The following is a 15,122-nucleotide window of genomic DNA, read 5'->3' on the forward strand; positions in this document are numbered from 1 at the left end:
TATATATATAATCAGTAGCCATCACTATATATATATTTTACATTTTATTGTACATTTTATTATTAAATGCACACGTTAACTATTTCTAAGTGAAATGCACATTATTCAATATTGAAAATATGAAAATGTGTTTATCAAAGCATATATAGGCCTACACACACATATTACACACATATACACACATTTTTATATCACACATATATACACACATTTCTATAGTCTCTCATTTAAAATCTGTATCTCTCTTAAATTTCTCTAGCGTGTAACGAAATAGAAGTATATCAGGTCAATGTTGAATACTAACCAGAAATTTTAAAAGCAAAAATTCTTAAGCGTCTTATTGAATTGCAGGTAATGCTCTCCACCCACGATGGCCCATTGATTTTCTGATTCCAGATGTGAGTACAATGAAAACCTATTTCAGAAGTTACATTTACATATTTAAATTGCAGTAAACATTGTTCACTGTAATATAATGTAATATTTATATGTCTAGAAACAACGAGAGCCCAATGAAAACATTAAAAATGTCTGTACATTATGCATAATTATGGATGAATATATTCTTTAAATTTAAGGATTTTTTTTATTGTGAAAGGATTTTATTTTTTATTGCGAAAGTACGTTATTGAGCAAATTCTTGTGCATGTATTATTAAAGTGTATTTACTTACTGTTGAATTAAAGGCTGTCATGTCTCTTCATGTAAATAAAAAGCGTGCTATCAACTGTTCTTTTGTTTCTTATTTCAAAAGCAATTTATTTCATAGGATGAAAACTACAACAACAACAAATCAAAATTGCAACAAATAAAACTAAAAACAAACTGGTGCAATCTTACTCTGTTTGAACTACTTATTTCTCTGTTTGTCCGTGTGCATGCCGAAAAGAAAACATGAAAAGGCTCTAAGCCTTTTTTTTACAGTATATTTTTAGTGAAATTTCACTTTGAGTGAAATTTGAGTGAAATTTGGGTTACTATTGAAAGTCTGCAGCTGTTACTGTTAAGCAGAGAAAGCTAATTCCCTTTTCATTAAGGGATCAAAGATCTATCACACAGAAAATTGAATTGCACCACAATCGCGTTAATTGCACAAATCAAAAAAGTGTGTAGCCTGTAAAACATAACAAAATGAATAATTACAAATTATGGATACCAGCTTTTTCATAACCGTATATTTATATTCCTATCTTTTATAATAATTAGACGTTTTTATATTTGGTTCTTCTCGACGGATGTTTTCCCTGCCAAGATTTTTTTTTTAAACCGGTATTGATTTCTGATTATTTTTAAGAGTTGTTACATGCACTGTGATATAAATTGTGTTAAAATTGCACTGAAAAGAATAAAGAAAAGTCGTCAAAACGTCTTTGAAAAATGAAACACAAGACGTCCAGTTTAACCGCGTAGGCCTCTACGTAAGTCTGAAACACAATATATTGTGACAATATAAATACAATACAAACAATATAAACACAACACAACAATATAAACACAATATAAACACAAATATTGAAACGATATATTGAAACGAGTAAAAACAGTGCAGGGGATTCGATGGGTGTTCCGTGCCTTTTTGGGAACTTAAACCACCATAAAACATATTTCCAATTTAAAGCGACCAACTTTTTAACCGTTTCCCTTCACCAAACCCGCGTCCACCCTCAGAGGTCTATGGAAATTTATGGTTGATGCATGTATCGTTTTAAAGACATTTATAAATCAGAGAGTGGTAATCGCACATCAGCATAATATTACATTTTAATATCACGAAAGACCATACAAATGACTAGTGGGCACCAGTGGCGATTGTATTTACAGCTTTTCATCACATACAGGAGTGCGGAAGTGAGTATAAGCGTACAAAGAGTGTTAATAGACTCTGTCCAAAGTCCACAACTGTACAGCATGAAGTACAAACAACAATGAACAACACCGAATCTTTCAGACCACACACACTGGAAACTGTATGTTTTGTCACTTCCAGCATTCCAATATTTTATAAAATCTGATGCAAAAAAAAACAAAAAAACTCTGATTTGCATTTTTAATGTTATTGGAATAGGGAGAATTATTTGCCGAATGGGACAATTAACCTTGTAAATCTTGTTTTTAACAGATACTGCGAAAATGTTCTATTGAATTATGGTGACTTATACGTAAAAATGAAATCCAGGTTGTATTTACATCCAAGTCCATAATCTTTATGTTGATGCCTCTGAATCCTAGGCCATTTTCCTTGTTGACAGCTAAGAGCTGATACGCAATTTCTTGGCGTGCATATGATATGCAGTTTTGGCGTACATAAAGGCTAATACGCACATACCCCATACCCCTAATCCTAACCATTGCTTATCATATGCACGCCAAAGTCAATTTCTGCGCCAAATAGAAACAGAAAATCGTGGTATTGATACGCACTTTCATAAGATCGGGTAGTCCATTCCGCCCTTGTTTTCCGTTTTGGAGATACTATTATACCCTATCTATCCGGAATAAATACGATAGCCACATAATGATAAACGTCTTGCAACAAACAAACAAATAATTTGTTTAGGAAAGCCGCATTTATAAATCAAATCAACCCCACGGCAAGAAATGCAGATTTTATGGCCATTGTTCATAAGTCTACGCGCTGATTGCTTTGGTTTGGTGGCGACAGTATCTCCGGCGTTTGATAGGTGGACCGTCCAAGTTCCTGTTCCTCAGTGTGACGACGCAAGAGAAAGGAATTCAGCAAATTAACTACGTCACTGAGCCAGGGCCAAGGTTGGTGGGTGTGACAAGAAGACAAGCCTTCCAGCCTTGATCCCTATGCCCACCTTCCCCTCCCCTCCGTAACAAGTCTTTACATTCAGAATTTACAAAGGAACGCATGTGATGTGTTTTAATACAGTTAACTGTGTTTAACTCTCGGCAATAAATCAGTACACTAATTCAGACCGCAAGGACCTCCCCTTCGTTTTCTATTCGAGCATCTAGTCTATTTCTATTCTATTCGAGCATCGATGCATATATACTCCGATCTCTGTTTTAAATCTGTCAGAAATCTATTTCCTGTTACCCGGGAAAAGTCACAACCAAGCAAGCTTAAATGGCCAAGAACATGCCAAAATGTCATAAAATATTTCATGCATGAAAATATTACATTTTACAGACACAATAAAGTGTATTTAATGGGAGTGCTAAAACTGGAAAAGTTACCTGCTGTAGTTTATTTAATGCGAGAGGTCTAAGTGTTACTTCTTAGGCATTCCTTGGTCCTTTCCCACTTGCGATTGGTTCTGTTCTGTTCACCACGTTTCCTGACAAAAGGGGCTCCTTGATTCCGCTTTATTGCAATAGGTTAAAGGTGAAGGCCTTGACATTATTGAAGTTCAAAGACAACTTTTAATTATATATTTTCCTTCATACGCATAAGTGTCAACAGCACACTTGCACGCCTTATGAGCCCACATGTTGTGACAAAATTCGTGTAGCATGATCACATATAATTCTGCACATGGGGACAACATGCAATACCATCACCCCTGTGAGCATACACTGCAAAAAATATCTCCCTTCTGTTCTGTATATCTCTTAGAATGTAAGATGCGCGCAACTCCGCTTTTTCTGAAGAGATGATTCCATGTGAACGGACTACACTCGGCGATATCATTTGATAGGTTTCTTGCACCTATAGGCAATACGTGTTCATTTTTAAATGTTCCAGTTTTTGTCCAAGCAGCCGGACTTTCTTGTTTACTATTTACTGCGGAAGTGATCACCATTCCTCTCGAACAGACGGTGCAATTAAGTCGGAAAAAAGGCAATTTAGGGCCCTGGCTTTATTGCAGTGTCTAGACTACAAGAGTGGCAATTCCATTTAGAAGGTACTAAAAGACGTTACCGAAATACTCTCTAAATTTCTTGGTCATTGTTCTAATTATTATTTTTTATATTGATAAAACTATTTATCAAAACTACTGATAAATAGTTTTAGTTCACATTCCCTAAATTCGGCCAATACAGTTCTAACTATTAAACATTTATTAGCCAGTTTTCATTGCAAAACAACAATAGCTTAACATTGATAGACTTTAACGTGTGAGAGGGAGACGACGAATGGAGAGATGGAGCAAGAGAGAGAGAAAGAAAAAGTTTTCATTACTTGGCAGTGGTCAGTTTATTATATCTTCTTTTAGATCTCTGTTTTCACTGCAGTGTTGTTATACATATTCACAATTTTTACTTCACCATAGACGACCTTATGATTTTTTTTTTAAATCAAGTCACAATTGACATAACAGTTTACCTTTATTTGTATTTATTTTTTATTAATATGTAGTACACAGGCCAAATCAGATCGCTGAGCTATTCCTCCGAAATAAATGAGAACTTTGGGCGTACAGCAAATAATTTAAAGAATCGAACGACAAAGATCACAAGGCTGCAAAGGCAATGTAAAGAAAAATAGCAGCAGGGATATGGTGAGGATACTCAAAATAACATTATATTTACATTCACGAATGCACAATGCATAATCTCTGTACAAGGAATGTAATATTACAGATTGTACAAGTCACAGTTCTAAATGGTGAAAACATAAAAAAGTATGACATCTCCAGATTCGAACCAGAGTCGACTGTGTGTTTTAATGTACATATATACAACCATAAAATGATAGAGGGTATAATTCTATAATATATTATAGTAGACTATTTCGTGATCATTTTCAAAGTAAAGACTTTAAACATTTCACTTAAAAGACGTGTCACATGCATTTTTTTTTTTAGCTTTGTGAGGTGTACGTTTTAGTCTGTGAATCACAAACTAGAAACGCCGGTATAATTTCACATTAAGCAAATTTTAATTCTCTGTCCCCACCCTCAGCCATTACAATCCTGTTTCCCTTCAAACAAGTCTATTTTTAGTACTGTTGTTGGCCTTAACAAAAACATTTTCTATTTAATTAGATTGATGGGCATATTTAAATATACATAATTTTATTTTGCAGAGATATTAAATAAAAGGCAACGCCATTTCAACAATTACAACAACGGATTCCCAGAGAAATACTGCAGGCGATCTCTGCTTAATTTCTTTTCTTTCATTCTACGATTTTGAAACCATATTTTGACTTGTCTGTCAGTAAGGGTTAACATTCTGGACAGCTGCAGCCTTTTCTCCTTGTTGATGTAAACGTTAAAGAAAAATTCTCGTTCCAGTTCACGAATTTGAAACTTGGAGTATGGACATCTCTTCTTTCTTGTGCGTGGGGTACCTTGGGATAATCAAAAGAGACACCTTAAATTATCACGTTATAAAACATTTTTTTCTGCAATAACACAATGAGATGTTCATAAATGCACAATACATGTATTTTTTTACTGGAAGACGAATTTGTAATTTTCAGTGTCTCCAAATACCTCATAGATTGCAGCTAATGTTACAGATTTAAGGAAGCAAACCCAACTACCAATGTCACTTCAATGCAAAACTATAGCCGTGCGTAAATAGTAGAAAATCTGTAAATATAGGCTAACCAAATATATATACACACACACACACACACACACACACACACACACACACACACACACACACACATATATGTTAAACTCTGTAAAACCGTAAACAAATGTAGTGTCAACAACAGATAACAGGCAACTTTTTTTAAACTTGGAACTCTAAAGTGATTTTATTTACAGTCTATGTATTTTTTCCTATTTTGTATCATATTAATTAAAAAATGTGTTTCGCAAATTATAGGACCATTGACCGTATACACGTTAAAATATGTTCTTATTTTTTAAACTACAAACAAATACTGTGGGCCTGGGGTAGTGTCTCCTCTAAATGGCCGTGAATGTTAGCTTCTCCTCTGCGAACTATACTTATAGTTTAAGAAGCGCCGCAATGACAAAACAGCAAAAATCTAAAATATCCAGTGATGTCTTCTGAAAGGTAATTATGACAGTTCTGATTCATTTACAGGCAGACAGATAGATAGATAGATAGATAGATAGATAGATCTGACAGTCATTAGCACTGGACAAGCATTAACATTGTATGGCCATTGACTATGTACATCAACCCCACGGTAACTCAAGTCACAGCACGTTTAAAAGCTAATAAGGACTTAGCTAGTTTACATTCGAGCTGATAAAACAAAATTCACAGTATGCCAAAAGTAATGTTCTGCCCAATTGGTTTTTACCCCCGACAGCTAAACGAGAAAATCCCTTGCAATGCTCAACGCAAGTTCATGATCAAAGTTAGCATTTGTCACAATAGTGCGCTCTTAAAATTTCACAGACTCTGGGATAGTAGCGTCTGTGTATAACATCCTCTTTTTTCAAAGCGCTTTCCCATCGTAAAAATTCTTTTCGTTGGAGGAAAGAGCTTTGTAGGTTATAATAAAATCCTTTGAATGCTTATAAAACTCCACATAAAATCTGACCGACAAAACACCGGGCTAGTCCCTTAACCTTTCATCATTTACAGCTTCGGTACCTACTCGAATGGCTGCTCTTGCTTGCGTTCCCGTCCTTAGTAGCTGCTGAAGTGCACGAACCCGAATTTGTATGTTCCTCCTCATCCTCTGGGTCCTTTTCTGGCTCCTGCGCTGCGGAAACAGCTGTGGGTTGCTGGGACGAAGTCTCTAATTTGTTCATCTCGCTCTTTTGTAAACAATGTTCTGACTGATTGTCCGTGCTACAATAAGCGGTTTCAAAAAAGCGGTCAAAACCTTGAGGGAGCACGTTGTTTTTCCCTACGCCGGTGTAGAAACCGGTGGACGGGTGGCTAGAGTTCGGATGATGCTGGTGGTGGTGGTGGTGGCTGTACACACTCTCGTTTTTCATGAGCATTTCTGTCATGGTGGATGGCGGAAGACAGTCTCTGTGCACCAGATCTTCTCCAGAGTAGCACGATGCATAGTTGGTTCTGTGGTGCCACTTGCTGGACGGGTCCAGACCATAGGAAACATCTCGCACTGGTTGCACTTGAGATAGATTTGTGGAATAAGGGTATGTGATTTGTCGCGAGGGCCCCTGCGGAAGGAAGGACGAGACGGCGGAAAATTCGGGAACGTAGTAGGTGCAGCTGGGGAGGTATATGTTGGAAGCACAGCCCGTCCTGTCCCCAAACTCGGATGTCCGGTCTTTACGCGTCTGGGAGCAGAAGTTGCCCAGATTAACAGAGTTAAACATCTTTCTCCTGTAGTCCGTGCTACAGATATGATGTTTTGGATTCGAGCTGCAGAAGGAGAAAATTTGGGAAGGCGAGATGACGCGCAATCCGTCTAAATCGACCCGCAACACGTGATCGAAAGTAGATATTGTCATATATCAATTTGGAACACATGGATGCGTAGGAGTGGTTCAGCTGGGTAAGATCTGCGAGATTCAAACGATTAATTTTCAAATCATGCAAGACCATGTAAAACAGTAACATCTTTAATTTGCTGTTTTAAGCGAGTTTTGCAAGAACCAGGAGAAGTATTTTCTATTTATGTGTACGTGTGTTGGAGCCTCTATAGGTTCTGAGTAAGCTGATTTTATGAGTCTGAGACAACACATTTTTATGTATATCGTAGCATGTGTGTTTTAATCTGACTTTCGCGTGTAACCAAACTATTAAAGCTTTAAAAGAACAACTCTTAAATATGACTGGTATGATTTTTAATTGTGTTGTTGTGTTGATTGCTAATATTCAAGGGTCGAGTTTTACAGCTACACAAGTTGCTTTTGTTCAATTGCATAGAATTTTTATGACATTCCGTGTCATATTATATATAAATATGTATGCTTTAAACGAGCATATATATTTATACATGGTTTGATAAGCAAATATGCCTTATAGATGTCACGTGTCAGCTCCACCCAATTCTTGAATATAATAATAGAACAGTTGTGAGTTTGTCTTTTTTGTTCAGATAAAAACATTAGAAACTTGTGCAGAAAATGACTTTTGAGAAATGTCAGTCATTGCTTATAAACACAAAGTTAACACTGGTCTTTATGTTTACGTTTGGATGTGGTTTAATTTTCAACTGGGAAAAACTTTTCACTTGGTTTTAATCAACGAAACTAAAAAAATAGTTATATGAATGATGCCACCTATGATTGAAGATGACTTATCGTGAATGTAAAACATTGTTATTTTTTTATTGAATTAAAAAAAATAAAAAATTTAAATTAAATGAAGTGTAATGTACTATTGTGTTCGACTTTCCTTACACTTAAGCACCACACGTTTTGGCATTTAACATGTGTAAAGTACGTCAAATGATCCCTTGGATATTTTAAATTTCTGAGACCATTTTATTAGAGGCATCTGTTTAAGGCAAAACATGCTATCCAGTTTCAATATGTACCCTCCAGCGTCTATTAAAATACGCCTAAAATCTTTTTAAAATTGCAAGATCTATATTTATAGTAACTATACTAACACATATGCTGCTAACATTGCAGAGCATACTAATCTTCTCAAATTTAAAACAATCTAATTCGTGAAATAAACTATAATCATCATCATCATCATAATCATAATAAAATGAATTCAGTATGTAGCACTCGCTTTAAAATATTTTTTTATTTTTAATTAATTATTAGTTCATGTACGGAAATGTGAAGATGTCTGAAGATCTAATGACCGGTCATCGAAACTTTTCACAAAGCATCACATATAACTAACTAATAACAACAACATTTACCATTGTTTATGTTAATTTTTTTAATGGTTTCTCTTTAAAAAAAAAAGAATTTTATAGGTCTATTATTTATTCAAACAGCTTTTTAGGCTGTCCATATGAACATTTACAAACTAGCTGCACATCGTAACTAAAAAGTTCGTTGTATTTTTAAACCGCATTTTGCTATATTGCTGGCGTATTTGTGTAAAAGGTATGTGGCAATGACTTTATGAGTCTCTGAACTCAGCCCTCTCAAAATTGACAAAAGGTTGGTGTGCAATATGACTTCAACCAAGTACAAAGAAAGCAGACAGCTGCCCAGACCCAGCACTTGAATTTGACCACTAAAATTCTCACTGCGGCTGCCATAGAAGGCCGAACGGCGGAAAAGCAAGAACTGCTTTGTTCTACAGAAAACAAACAAAAGGTAAATAATTAAAAGTCCTACGGAATGAAATATTTAAGTAATAAGTTATGCCATACAACATATTCTGGTTTCAGTCATCTAGGTCTAAAAGTTAGGCTATTTTAAAGGAGCTCAAACTAAACAAACATAACAGTCACCTGTTTGAGCCAAAACTCTATCGTGAAACCATTAATGAAAAGGAACAATATCGATTTTTCTCATCAGAGTCGAGTAGTCCTTCTGTCCAGCAACGTGTTAATGCGAGAAAGATTTTGCGAGATAACTGCTGACAACTAACACGTTCCCATTGCGTATCATACTGGTTTCATAACGAAGTCCACACTTGTATTCCCGCAGTGCGTAACAACAACAACAACTACTTATCTGACATATTTTGTACCTGATTTTGTAATAGTTGTTCTACAGGAGAACGTTTTCACATGTATGTCAACTATTTCGAAGCCATCATGCAGCTTCAACATTATTCTACTAGCTGTAGGACCCTGAAATTCAACAAAGGCGCGCCCTTTTCTTTCTCTAAACAAGCACGATATCCCCACAAATCCTCTGCCCCTGCTGGAGATTTGGACAGTTGTGGATATTGTGATGTAGCAGTTGAATTGAAGGGGCAAGTTCAGCTGGAAGGAAAAGCTAGAAAGACGTTTAGAGTCTAGAGAGAGGGGACAGAGGTGTTGTAAATGTTTGCCATTCTCCTCCTAAAAACCATCACTATGAAGAACCGTGAGCTTTACGACATTGTCAATGGAATTTTTGCAATGCTTTGCAGCTAAGGTCTATAATTATAGAGTTAAAGTAAAATGATGGAGTTGCTCATTACTGTCACTCGGACTAAAACGACGCGGCCCATGCTTCAGAATAGAGATCTGAAGAAATAACCCGAGCGTTTGTTGCCAGTTTCATCGACTTTTCATTCGTGCGTCAACACAAAAAATGCTTTTGCCTCATACCGATGGAACATCGACAGAAAATGAAACCTATTCAGTAGTCGTGATACATCAACAACGAGACCAAACAACAGTTGTAGGCAACACTCAAGGGCCTTTCAGTGTACCTCTAGGGCTAAAACCTCAGCAGGGCTAAAAAGGGAAACTGTGTAATAGCATTACTGTCCCCTCATGGCCTAGATAAATTTAATTGGATGTAAGTCGGGCTGTTAAACTCGCTCGTATGAGCTGTGAACAGATTCAAGCAACAACAAAAATGGCCCTTGTTTTTACAGAGGTCTCTGCTAGTGCATAGCTGTAGAGCGTTAGCACAGGCATCCAGTACCCAACTGTATCAATTAGACATTTCAGTCATAGAAATCCTAGAAGCTTGTTGCTCAAAATGTAAAGTTACAGCATGGGCAGACAACAGTATAATCTGTTATATTGAGTGATATTATTTATTTTGTTAGTCGAGGTACATGTGATTAAAACAATAACTTTATCTACAATAGAGATGGCTAACTGTGTACATTTGCGTACAAACTGAGGGGGTGCAAACTGATAAATCGTTTTAAGATACGCTATAGCTATTTATGCCTAAAAGAACAACCTCGCACACACCGGTCTTTGACAAAAAGTTATGGTCTTTGCCGCATATAGGAAGACTTTTATTCCCCCCCCCCACCCCCCACATATGGGTAGGCCTATATTAACACAGCATTGTTTCTATATACTGGTACACATAAATACTATTGCTGTATGCAGTTATTTTCATGTGTTTCCACATCCGGAACATAAATTCCAAAACTCGACTGATACAGCAGTTACGGACTTTTGCGCTTTGTTCGAATAATAATAATAATAATAATAATAATAGTAATAATAATAGGAAGAAATTATATTTCCATTGTCTTGCAGATATCACGCAGATTATGCCTCAAAAAGCGTCTAAAGTAAGGTTATCGTTTCTTTTACTATTATAAAAGAATAAATTGATTTTGTTTTGAATAACAATATTTTAAAAACATCAACTGTATACCTGGGTTTCAAATCTACAATGTGTATATATACATGCAATTTCAGAATAACCATTTTATTTGGACTCACCAAACGTTCATTGTAACCTTTAATCCATGACACGGAAATAGCACAGAAAATGGGTGCATGATGCATGCAGTAGAAAACCCTCTCTAAATATGCATCGTTTGTTCTTCATGTCAGAACAATCTTATTCAACAGTCTTATTACCACAGTGATTATAATTTTAAGTAGTTACGTCCCATAACATTATCTGGTAAATCGCACTAAATTGCAAAACTTGAGTACGTTCACAAAAAAAAAACAATTAAAACACGTAACTCCAAAATCAAAATTAGCTATATCAAACAAACATATGAAAAAGGCACCAATACGCTTTCTCTGTACGGCTGTTTCCGTTGCTATACGGCTCATTTCATTGTAGCAGAGGCGCCTCAGCAAGCTGAAATTGGGTACAATCCAGCAATTAAATTGATCTTATTCAAAAATGGCTATAGAATTTAGGTATTTTTGTCAAGTTATGTTTTTGTTATTTATTTTATCTACTTTACTTTTTGCCAGGAAAAAGACTGGAAATATTTAGCGCACGCATTCGTTCTTTTTACAAATGCCACTTCAGTCATACTGCTTACATAATCTACCGAGATGTTTGCTTAATATTTGTTGATCAAACTGATTCGACGACCGTAAACTGAATGGCATTTATTGCGGATGCGGAAACCAGATTTCCGGCCCATGGCATGTTGATGACAAGATAAAGGTATGTACTCGCAACAAAACCTTTAATATGACACCGCGTGGCTGCTGCACGACTTTGTTTATAAGCAACATAGCGTTTTTAAATAACAAAAGGTCAACGCTCATGCTCAGGGTATGTCTGAAAGCATTGTGCTTTCACTCTAGTGGCGTTTTTCTTCTTTTTTTGTATATATGGCCTTTTTAAAACTATTACAGGATACCCTACTACATTAGCAAAAATCACAGTAATTATTTTTAGGACCTTACTCCGCAAACTGATGTACTTACACACGAATATCTGGATATTAATGGTATAATCACTTTGAAGATGGGTCTAAGTTTAGGATTCATTCAAAGGTTTGACACAACAAACATTGGAAATGCCTATGTTCGCCCCGTCCACCAAATAATTAAACTTACTTAAAATACTTTGCTTGGCTACATCGCAAGAAAATGGCTATTTTTGTCAAAGACTATTAAGCGGATAATTTCTTATGAAGGGTGGTTATACAAATTTGTTGTTATATGAATCGTTTTCGCATTACTAAATGAGTTGAAATGGTAATGCACCCTCAACGCAATTATTACATAAATTAATTGTATAATTCAGTGAAATATCTGGTGTACCTTAACTTCATATTAATGCTTGAATTTTGTCTACACCAATGGTACTGGAAACTTAGTTCCTATATATTGGACATACTAACTTGACCTTCAATTTGAAAGTTGCTCCCGCCCACTAAGACAGGGCTAACGCAATGGGTGGGATCGGAAAGAAGGCCCCAAACATTGTATAAACAGTCAAACCAATTGTTTGCAGATGAAGTTATTTTCTTCCAAACTGAATACTTGGTTATGAAATACTTAGTTATGAAGTAACATTAATTGAACAATTAATTTTTTTCTTTGACGCGGCAACACTTTTTTCTTCTTTTTTGCTCAGGTTGGTTGTTTTGCAGATGTTCTGCATATGACAAACATGTAACGGGGCCCTATTTTCAATATGTGTATCGTTTTTCTATGCAATTGTACCCTCACGCTGTAGCATATAATATTTTCTAATCCTAAAAATTACTACAAGGGAATAAGGTCTGATACTGGTTGAAGCAGTGATATATTTAGTATACAAATACAAACATCATGGTTTACAGTTGTTTCGTAATAGCAGATAAAAAATAAAAATAAAAAATAAAACAGACATGCAATAAGTATACATGCTGTTGTTGTGGACATTTTGACGTTGTGCCGAAGCTTTATAGTAATAGAAAAACGTCCCATAGCTTAAGCAACTTTTGATTTGTTGATATGTTAAATGCTTAAAACAATCCAAAAGCAATATACCAGTATGCTAAAATGCATGTCGGTTGCTAAGAAAAAAAACTGTTAAGTACAATTTTTATTCGTATATTAAATATTAAATGCAACTGTAATGAAAGTTGACGTTGCTGCGAGTAATTAAACGACGCTACAAGTAGATAAAGTGAATAAATAAAAATAAAACGAACAAAAAAATAAAATACGTGATGATTATTCCAAACTTAATTTAATAAGTTAATTATTCCAGGCAAATACCACATAGACGAAGAAAATAATAGAAGAAGGAACTAGTCTCCTCCATCACTACTGCCAAAACTGTATCGTTGCAAGAGAAGATACGGCTCAAACAACAACTGTCATGCAGAACCTATAAGAACTAAGACCAGTCGAACTAAGACCAATATCAATATTTTAAGAAACATTACAAACTACAATTTGGAACTAATTTACAAGATTCGTATTCTGCATTAGCACATTTTTTTGCACAATACAACTAATAAATGTGCCAATAACTTCGTTTTTAAAATAATCTTTTTATTCAGATGAAATGAGCCTGAAAGGACGTCATTTTTCCAGTGCGGTTGCAATGATTGTGATTATTCGTCTATACGTCTTTTTTTAGGCCAAGCAAATGTTGATGCTGCTTAAATACAAAAGTAATCAAACCGTTGCATAAGCTAAATATTTAAGTTACTAGCAGGTTAAGGCGAGCGTATACACGTTTATAGAGAGTGTTTATAAAACTACTCATTGTCAAGAAATTTTTCTCACTCTCTTAGTTACACGTAAACCCCCTTTCACAGACACACACACACTCACAAACGTGTGTGTAGTGCAAGCGACGCCAGAAGTAAGTTCTCCAGTCTCTACACGTTTGTGATGGGAGCAGAGGAGATCTAGAGCACTTAGTGAACCACATGACTACACAAGTTGTGTGTGAAGGGCACTGAGGTGCTCAATGACCTCTGAGCCGGGGAGACGAGTCGTCATAAACAGATTTGGTCAGTCTCAAAGTCAAAAGCGCCCCAAGCGCATAAAATGCCATTGTTACGATTGCAGCGCATTTGCTTGCAAGGAAGCCAATAGACTTGACACTAAGCTTTGGCTTTGGAACCATCTCTACCCTAAGATCCGCTTTATTTCCATTCGACTGAATCTTCAGTGATTCTCTATTAATTTAAATACAAAAAATTTATTAAAAAAACACGTTACAAGAAAATAATATTAATAATAATATGTTACATATTACATTTGGTTTAACAATGTTTAACTCATGATCAACATTAGATTACAGGTTGGTCCTAAAATTCTAATGCATTTTTGTGCGTGAGCAATTAAAAGTAATCGTCAAGCAAAAATCTAAATCCTAGCAATCAAAAGGAAATCTACGCACACTAGATATTTTAGCAATGAACTAGCAAAAGGCTGAAACACGTTCCAAAAAGTTTTTAACTAAACACAGGTACAAAACAGGCACGCAAAGCATTTCATGTCATTGCAGTTAGTCCTCACGGGGCCCTGTTTCGGCGTCTGTTCCATTTATCCACTAGGTGGATGTCTTTACCATTTTTAACCACTAGATAAAGCATATCAATATTGTTGCACTACATGTGGCCATGTTGGCAAACATTCAGATTGCATTTTTAGAGTTTTCTCTTGAGTGTTCCAACAAATTGTATCATGTAGTGACCTTATACTGAAATAATTAAGAGCCAATATGATCAAAATAAGGATGGTGTCAAGCGCATTAATGTACATCTAATTTGTAATGAAATATTTCTGAAAACGGTAGTTCGAGCGCCTGAGTCGGCTTTTCTGCTATTGAATATAAAAATATGCTTAGGTAACAAATTTACTCGATTCAAATACTAAAATTCATATGGTTTCCACAACACATACATCAGGACAGGTAAATAAAAGTAAGTTTAAAGATTTTATTATTCAGAAACTGTAGGTTACACATATATGGATACATTCATGAACTCGTAACATTATTTAC

The 15,122-nt window shown here is 35.6% G+C and overlaps 2 protein-coding genes across 2 annotated transcripts in view; both read right to left on the reverse strand.

The window, feature by feature from the left end:
• LOC107697934 (homeobox protein Hox-C10a-like) overlaps positions 1 to 15,122 on the reverse strand; it is a 53,193-nt gene that overhangs the window by 4,965 nt on the left and 33,106 nt on the right. The gene's annotated exons all lie outside the window — the stretch shown is intronic.
• Positions 4,340 to 7,301, reverse strand: LOC107697935 (homeobox protein Hox-C11a). Its single transcript, XM_016498812.1, has 2 exons — positions 6,500 to 7,301; positions 4,340 to 5,263 (listed from the first exon to the last, which is right to left on the reverse strand). Exons 1-2 carry the CDS (start codon positions 7,191 to 7,193, stop codon positions 5,031 to 5,033), a joined length of 927 nt encoding a protein of 308 aa, XP_016354298.1. The 5' UTR covers positions 7,194 to 7,301; the 3' UTR covers positions 4,340 to 5,030.

Source organism: Sinocyclocheilus anshuiensis, unplaced genomic scaffold, assembly GCF_001515605.1.
Source record: "Sinocyclocheilus anshuiensis isolate Anshui unplaced genomic scaffold, SAMN03320099.WGS_v1.1 scaffold78, whole genome shotgun sequence".
NCBI lineage: Eukaryota > Metazoa > Chordata > Actinopteri > Cypriniformes > Cyprinidae > Sinocyclocheilus > Sinocyclocheilus anshuiensis.

Excerpts from the sequence above, each read along its gene's own strand:
- LOC107697935 (XM_016498812.1), bottom strand. The coding sequence starts at position 7,193 with ATGTTTAACTCTGTTAATCTGGGCAACTTCTGCTCCCAGACGCGTAAA. Across the intron at positions 5,264-6,499 it reads AAGCAAGAGCAGCCATTCGA|GTACCCCACGCACAAGAAAG; the intron begins GTAGGTACCGAA and ends GATTATCCCAAG.